General features: G+C 57.1%; 1 protein-coding gene across 1 annotated transcript; it reads right to left on the bottom strand.

Moving 5' to 3' along the window:
* Positions 1–800: 800 nt before the first annotated feature.
* LOC117640486 (protein unc-13 homolog C-like) lies at positions 801–1,496 on the bottom strand. The gene has a single exon (XM_034377005.1). It carries the CDS (start codon positions 1,494–1,496, stop codon positions 801–803), a length of 696 nt encoding a protein of 231 aa, XP_034232896.1.
* Positions 1,497–8,357: the final 6,861 nt, after the last annotated feature.

Raw genomic sequence — 8,357 nt, 5'->3', positions numbered from 1 at the left:
GCCAGCAGAATTTTATTTGTACCCACCAGAATGTCAAGCAGAATAAAATCTGGCTTCTCGTAATCTCCTTCTGAAACAGACAGTACTTTCACAGAGTATAACGTTTTTTCATAGACAGCCACTCCACCTCCATTTCTTCCTATTCGATTGGCTCCAAAATTTTGTAACCTGGAAGCTGAAGTACATTTTCATTATTTCTAAACCACGTCTCAGACACCACTATGACATCAATGCCACAGTCAGAAAAGGTATCAATAAATTCAGATTGATGTGAAATATCTCTTAACGATTGAGCATTTATATGTACAATTTTAAATTTAGTTGGTTGTTCCGCAGTGATTTTCTTAACATAATCTCTCAACATCAAGACATTTCCCACACTCATAGATTAGGCATGGCACGTTGGGAAGCTATCAGTCAGCCAATTCTTACATGCTAAATAAAAGAAAACATTTAAAAGTAATGAGAGCAAAAAGTCACATTAAGTATAAAAAAAAGATACAAAACATAAAAAAAAAACAGCATATTATTACTAGCTAGGTAAGAGAAAACATTTGTACTTAGTAGGAGATAAAAATAAAATGAAATATAAAAAATAGAACTAAAAGTAAAACACAACACAACATATTAAAAAGAAAATGAACATAAGTAAACGGAGAGAGAAAAATAGATGAACAGCAATGAAAGTGAAATATAAAAAAATAGAACTAAAAGTAAAACACAACACAACATATTAAAAAGGGAAAAGAGCATAAGTAAACAGAGAGAGAAAAGTAGATGAAACAAAAGTGTATAAGAGATCAATGTTGTAGCTCACTGGGTGGGTGGTTCTTCATAAGTTTGTTGAGGTCCCCGTCACTCCTGACCCGGAAGGGTCTGTCCTTGTTCACCTTGACCAGGATCACTCCATCGATGGTCCACACTGCATTGTTTGAATAATGTGACACAGCAGTTTTCAGTAGGTCCATTCTCATTTTAGTTAAATCTTCACGTATTGTGACTCCAGTTCCTTTCAATCTCTTCTTCGCAGAGAACAGGGACGAACGTTCTGCATAGCTGACAAATTTCACAATGATAGGTCTCGGCCTTTCTCCAGCTTTACCGATGCGATGAGATCGGTCAATGTGATAATGTTCCAGGTGGACTCCCATTTTCTTAGCCAGATCAATCACCAAGTTGTTTGTGTCCTCATTACTCTGCTCCTTGACACCAAAAATTCTCACATTATTTCGTCTGCTGTACTGCTCCCTCTCGTCTAACCCAACTTTCACTGCTGTCTCCAACTGTTGAATTTGTTGATCTTTGTCCGCAAGCTCCTCCGACAGTTTCTCAACTGTCTCCCTCAGGCTGGTTATTTCTAGTTGCAAGGTATTCACACTATCTTGGAGAGGTTTCATGGCGGCGCCTACTGCCTGTGTTATCATTAATTGGAGATCGTCAACACTCATTTCTGTCACCGCCAGTTTTTTCGTCTGCTGGTGCTGCTTTGGTGGCATGATGGTAAAGTTGGCAGCGCCGGAAGGATCACTCCACTGGGGTCTTCTTGTTGGCAGGGTTGGTAGTACGGCACGGTCCGCTCCACTGGGGCCCCTCTAACCTCACTTTTCCCCCTCGAGTCCAGTTTTGATAAGTGCCGATTTCAAGGTGACCACAAATGGCACACGACTGCTACCAATGTCAGGCCTTCAGAAGCGTCCACTGCAAGTCCAGCGCTCAGTTTTGAATGTTTTTTTCATGAATCACCTTCAGAAACACTTTGATAGCTTCCTCATCTGCTCAGTCGCTACTCCATGAGAGAGAGAGAGAGAGAGAGAGAGAGAGAGAGAGAGAGAGAGAGAGCGGCGGGCGCGTGTGGACAGTACGGAGTCACTTTATCAGGACCATAAAGTCGCCTTTACGAGTCGGCGAACAAAAGGCAGGCGGCCAGTAGTTGGCCGGTAGTTTGTTGCATATCACTAATGTTTACGAGCGGCCACGTCAGGTTCCGTTGGGTCCGTGAGAGAGGCGCCATGTTTTATTTTCGGCCGCTCTGTCCGAGCAATCATGAGACCTGCTAGCCTGACATGACTGGGACGGTGTCCCGCCACTGTCCGTGACCTACACGAGCCGAGCCGAATCTATGTCGAGCCAGGTCAAGCTGTTGATCCGAGCCGAGCCGAGCCGAGCCGAGCCGAGCCGCGCCGAAGTGGTGCGGCTTCCATTCCCCGCCGCCCCTGCCGCGCTACGCAGGAAGACCAGTTTTGTTTCACTTTCCTAAGTGATTCCGGGACCGGATCCTCCGGCTGCTGCCTGGTAAACAGTTTCCTCCGAGAGGTGCGTGGGACTCGGCCGGTGACATGGCAATGGGACCTGTCTGTCTGTCTGTCTGTCTGTCTGTCTGTCTGTCTGTCTGTCTGTCTGTCTGTCTGCCTGTCTGTCTGTCTGCCTGCCTGTCCGGCCATCCAGCAGTGCAACACACCATTGGAACCAGCCCAGTGCTCTCGGAGGAGGCGGTGATGGCGTTGGCGTCGCGCAGGATCAGCCCTGGTGTGGAATCCCAATGAGCAGAGATCCGTTTTAAAACGCAAAGTACGCAGCGCCTGACACGCTGACCCTCGAACCAGGAGGCCAGCGGGTCCGTAACTTTACAGCGGGGACTTTGCCTTCCCGCCCTCCTCCACGCCACCGCCACCCAAACCCCACCCTCGGCTCAGGTGCGGTGTTGCGGGTGGGCTGCGGGCCGGCTGCCCACCAGGAAATGGAAACAATCTGTTTGGTCGGATTAACAAGCGACCCCCTCGGCCTCCGCCCCCCCCCCCCCCATACCACCCTAGCTTCCTGCAGCCCTCCGATCCCCTCCTACCCCCACCCCACCCCGCACTGCAGCCCTTGTCGTCCTACTCTGCCTTGGCGAGCCCCGACCCGCGCTTCACCGACACGAATTTCCATGCTGCAGGACCATTGGCGATATGGCCTCGTCAATTCAACCTCGACGGCGGCCTCGACGGCGGCCTCGACTTCAACGGCGGCCTCGACGGCGGCCTCGACGGCGGCCTCGACGGCGGCCTCGACGGCGGCCTCGACGGCGGCCTCGACGGCGGCCTCGACGGCGGCCTCGACGGCGGCCTCGACGGCGGCCTCGACGGCGGCCTCGACGGCGGCCTCGACGGCGGCCTCGACGGCGGGACGGCGGCCTCGACGGCGGCCTCGACGGCGGCCTCGACGGCGGCCTCGTTTTGCGAGCTTCCGCTGGAACCTTCGGCCGGTGGCGCCAGCAGGTGTGCCCTGGTGTGCCCGCACCATTCGGGAAGAAAAATATGCGGCGTTACTTGGAACAAGCAGGGTAATAAAGTTTTAGTCCGGCGTGCAAAAACAACGCACGACCGCACTCTGCTGGCATCCGCCCTCCACCCCCTGTGCGACGAACGGACGGACCGACAGGCAGAGACAGACACCACGACAGTAGTTAGACAGACGGACAAACAGAAAAACATCCAGACAGGCAGACAGGCAGGCAGTCAGGCAGACAGACGGACAGACGCGCGCCTCATATTCGCTGCTTTCGCTGGCAACACGTTGGGGTGACCGAGGCGGGACCGAGGCGGGCGGGAGCTCAAAGATTGTAATCTGTCTGAGAGCGCGCGGCGTGCTGCTGCCTCCGCGGTGACGGGGCGGACGGGGCGGACGAGGGCGCCGCCGTGTCGTTCACCCCGCCGCCGCCGTCGCGGGATGCCGCCGGGCCTGCCGCCAGGACGCCTGTTTTAGTTGGCCAACTCTGGCGGCGCAGCGGCGCACACAAAGGCACCTGTGGCGGCGCGGCGCGGTGCGGCGCGGTGCGCACCCGGCCGGCGCGAGGCCGCCGAGGCCGCCGGGCTGCCGGACACACTGGTCGGCCATCAGGCCAGCAGGTGGCCAGTAGGTGGCGCGCACGTCGGCCACGCGCGCAGGCCCTGCCGCCGCGCCGCCGCCGAGGCTGCCGCTTGTCTGCCAACTTTGATATTAGTTGTCAGAGCGCGCTGCTGCTGCCTGCTGCGCCGCCGCCCTGGTCGTTTTGTGCGCCGAGCGTGGCTGCTGCGCCGCAGAAGCTGCTGCCGCTTTCTCTCGTCATATCCGATCCCAAAGTTTCACAGCTTCGAAAAGAGGGAAAATGGGAGTGGGGGGTTTGGCGATGCTTGTGCCGGCGCCTTTGAGGCGGGGCATCACAAGATCGAAAAAAGAAAAATACTTTTAATAAAGGGGCGTGGAGCTTCGATCCCCGGACCGCCAAGTCTCAAGGCTACCTGCTAACCGTCTCGGCCACCGGGGAGGGGCGGTGGAACGCGCGTTGTTTGCAGGGCATTTGGCTGGCGCCCCCCCTTGTAAAAATGAAAGTACGGATTTGGTACGGATCCAGACCGGGAATGGTACGGGTGCAGTCAGGGCGCGTCTGACGAAGGCTGGGTTTGGTCCGGACAGTGCCCGACCAGGTGCGGCTATCGTCAGGGAGGTGCCCGACTTGGTCTGGCTGTCGTCGGGGTGTGCCCGACCCGGCCCGGCAGTTGTCAGGAGGTGCCCGACCTGGTCTGGCTGTCGTCGGGGTAGTCCCCGACCTAGTCCGGCAGTTGTCAGGAGGTCCCAGACCTAATCCGGCAGTAGTCAGGTCACCATACCTGGTCCGGCTGAAGTCAGGAAGTGCCCGACGAAGTCCGGAAATCGCCGTACTAAATTCGAACTTAGAATCGTCGCCGCGAGATGGCGCTGCACGCGCCGAGCCGCCGCCCGCTCGCGCTGGCGACCTAGGTTAGCGTTGTAACTAGTCTGTAAGCACGTTTTTCTGTGAATCAGCACTTGGTCTGCAAGTGTTCGCTTTCCTGTGAGAAACCACCGGTCCCTTGGCCCGAGCGCCCTCAACCCCTTTAACCCGGGTGGCGACCATGCCAACGGTCACGCGGTCACAGTATCCCAAAATTGTTCTGTTTTTTTTAAACGGAAACAATTTTTGTAAACGTTGCAGATGAGTTTGAAAAATAAAGTGTCTAGAAGCATTGGGTCCTCCGAGGCGCACGGTAATCTACACGCATTTACATAACCGTTGTCGAAAACGGCATACCTGTGCGTCTTTTCCTTCTGTAGATACAGACGTAGAGAGCGCGCGCGCGCGGTCCGCGGGGGCTTGACCCAAAGAGGCCCGCGCACCGCTTCCCTCCCCATGTGGCGGAGTGGCGCAGTGGTCTAAGGTGCTGGCATCGAGTCCGGAGGGCGGACGTTCCAATCCAGTCCGCGCATGTTTTTGTGCTTCAGAGCTCCGTGCGATTCCTGCACTTCGGCCTGACTTTTTGGACGATTTCCCGGACTGCGTCTGGAGCAGCTTGCCGGACTCCGAGTCCGGAAAAAGTGCGGCGTATGGTCGTTTTCCGCACCTTTTCCAGACACGAGTCGGGAGTCCGGCAGGTCCGGGAACAGTCTGGAATCGATCCGGATTGTCGGACTAAACCCAGTCTGGAGCCGGACTTTCATTTTTACAAGGGCGACTGGCCCCTTGGAATGCGAGTAGACTGACGCAGGTGTGGCCGCTCCGCTTGCATGCCGCTGCTCATGTTTCAACCTCTCTACTCATTCCCCTCCCCTCCCCCCCTCCCCCTCCCCCCGTCACGTCACACGACCGCCGCAGTCTCACACTCTGAGCTGACATGCCTGAAATGTGGCATGTTTGCCGAGGGGACTTCTCTCCACGCTTGTCTCCTCTTTTGCTCATCCCTCCTCAATCTCTCCCCGTCCCCCCTCCCCTGCCCCTTCTCGCCTCTCTCCCCTTCGCCTCCTCCCTCCTCTGGAGAGCCACTTAGCCGCACCAGTGGGCTGCTACCGGGGGCCGCCTCCGTCTCTCTCGCACTCACGGGGCGCCCCGTATGAGTGCGAGGGAGACGGAGCGACGAAAACGACTCTCGGAATCAGTCTGCAGGGTGACGCGTACGTTTGTCCCGAGACAAGAAGCCCGGGACCGCGCGTCACCCAGGCGATCCCCCCTCCCCCTCCCCCTCCCCGCCCCTGCGCCTTGGCTGCGCCTTGGCAGGGAACATAATTGTGTCCATTTGTCCGCGTCTGCGCTTCGCGCCGCATTCCGGGGCCTCACCTCTCAGCCCGACTTACGTGTGTTCGGGCCCAGGATACCGCCCTCCCCCCCCCCCCCCCCCCCCCCGCCCCGCGCCTCAATCAACACAAAGTCGAAGAAGAAGAATGCCGCGATCCGGTCGGCTCACGCCGAGAACACTGCACTGCAGACGCACGCCAAATTTATACTCTCTCTCGAAGAAAGCTTTTTGCAATTTTATCTTATTTCCGTGTCTAAAGAAGCGGAGCCGGTGATGTTTTCTGGCGCACGTGTTGTGCGCGGAGAGCCGGGGCAACCTTGACTGGCTGTGCGCCGCCCCGCCCGCCCCCCCCGCGCCCCGCCGCGCCCCGCCGCGCCCCGCCGGGGCCCCCCCCGCGCCCCCCCCCCGCCCCGCCGCGCCCCGCCGCGCCCCGCCGCCCCCCCGCCCCCCCCCCGCCCCGCCGCCCCCCCCCCCCCCGCCCCCGCCGCGCCCCCCGCGCCCCCCCACGCGGCGCGCAGTCCCGGCCACGTCCGGCGACTTCTTTACATTGTAGTGACTTGGCACTCCATGATGGATGTCGCGCCGCTGCCTCCAGAAGCCTCCAGCCTGGAGGGCGGGACTTCCCTTGTGAGGCGGGATGGCTATCGCCTCGCTGGGACCAGTGCGGGGCGCACGGAGTGCGGACTCGAGTGAACGCCGTGCCCGACGGGGCTCGATGGAAAAAGATGCAGTGAAAGAAAGCACAAAAAGAATCCTTTCTTTGTGTGTTAAGTAGCGTTTATCGTGATTTCACGCACATTGTCAATTTTATGAGTGTTTCCGGAGAGCTGCTTGATGTTTATATTTTTTATTTAGATTCTGGCGGGTAGAGTTTTGTTTTTGAACAACGTAGCGTTTGTCTCCGGAAATCCTGGATGGACTTTCCGGGATTTTCTAATTTGTTTTTTACAGTGTACTTACGGACTTTGCGTACAGAGTCGACACCACTACACTGTCTCGAGCTGCCGGGAAGGGAGTGGTGGTCGAAGTCGGCGCAGAGTAGCGTTGCGCGTGGGGCGCGTGGGGCCCGTGGGGCGCGGGGCACAAGGGCGTGGGGCACGGGGGCGTGGGGCACGGGGGGGTGGGGCACGGGGGGGTGGGGCACAAGGGCGTGGGGCACGGGGGCGTGGGGCACGGGGCCGGCACGACCGCGGGGCCACACTTCCGACGCTAAAAGCCTTGCAACAAGAGAAGAGGGTGATTCTTCTCTTCTCTCACGCCGAGATCGGGTCTCGCCTTTCTGCCTCTCCCACTTCTTCAGCACCACGACCACCCAGGACCACCACGACGACCACCATCATCAGCAACACAGTGGGCCAGAAGACCGGCGGAGGCGGTCGAAATCCCGGACGCGTTTGGAGCTCCAGAGTCACTAACTGGGACTCGAACCGGACGTGTGACCCCATCAATGGATTGCTCTCCAAACGAGGAATCCATTGGTGGGGTCACACGATCGAATAGAGTCCTGCTTAGCGCCTCTGGAGCTGAAAACGCGTTTAGAGTTTTGGCCGCCGGTGCTGGTCGTCTGCCGCATTGTGCACCACCACCGCCATCACATCCAGTGTGTACATCGGCGTGCAGACAGCGCTGTGCTGACCGGCCAGACGGTCCGGTGGGGCTTGCCGGTCCCTCAGCGCAGCCTGCCTCTCATTAACATAATGCCGACATCTGCCGAGGTATGAACCAACCCGGCCAGACCAACACTGTGTTTCGACACCTCCTAGGAACAAGCGGCTATCTTCCAGGAGCTTCCAGACACTCGGCTATCTCTCAGTAGCTTCCAGACACTCGGCTATCTCTCAGTAGCTTCCAGACACTCGGCTATCTTCCAGAGCGCTTCGGAGACTCGGCTAACTGACTTCTGCGGAGAGGTTAGGGTTGTCCTTTCGATAGCGTTTTTCTTTGTTACACTTATCAAGACATGCTCACGCCATGATTTTAATCTACTCTGACAAACTTTTGACACATTTTGGTTAGGTCCCGGTGAGGGCATTTCAACTGGTTTAAAATATATACGCACCCAAACTCGGGAAGTGGGAAAAGCAGTTAGCCGAGTCTCCGAAGCGCTCAGGAAGATAGCCGAGTGTCTGGACGCTATTGGAAGATAGCCGAGTGTCTGAAAGCTACTGCGAGATAGCCGAGTGTCTGGAAGCTCTCGGAAGAAAGCCGCTTGTTCCTAGGAGGTGTCGGTTTGGCTTCAAAATTACTACAACAACAAGATAACAAAGTACAACAAGCCGCACCACTCCAATCTGGCTGCAGGCCTCGGCC

This window comes from Thrips palmi, unplaced genomic scaffold (assembly GCF_012932325.1).
Source record: "Thrips palmi isolate BJ-2018 unplaced genomic scaffold, TpBJ-2018v1 HiC_scaffold_12, whole genome shotgun sequence".
NCBI classification, from domain to species: Eukaryota; Metazoa; Arthropoda; class Insecta; order Thysanoptera; family Thripidae; genus Thrips; species Thrips palmi.
Note: the sequence above shows the minus strand (reverse complement) of the source record. Positions and strands in the feature narration are given on the sequence as shown.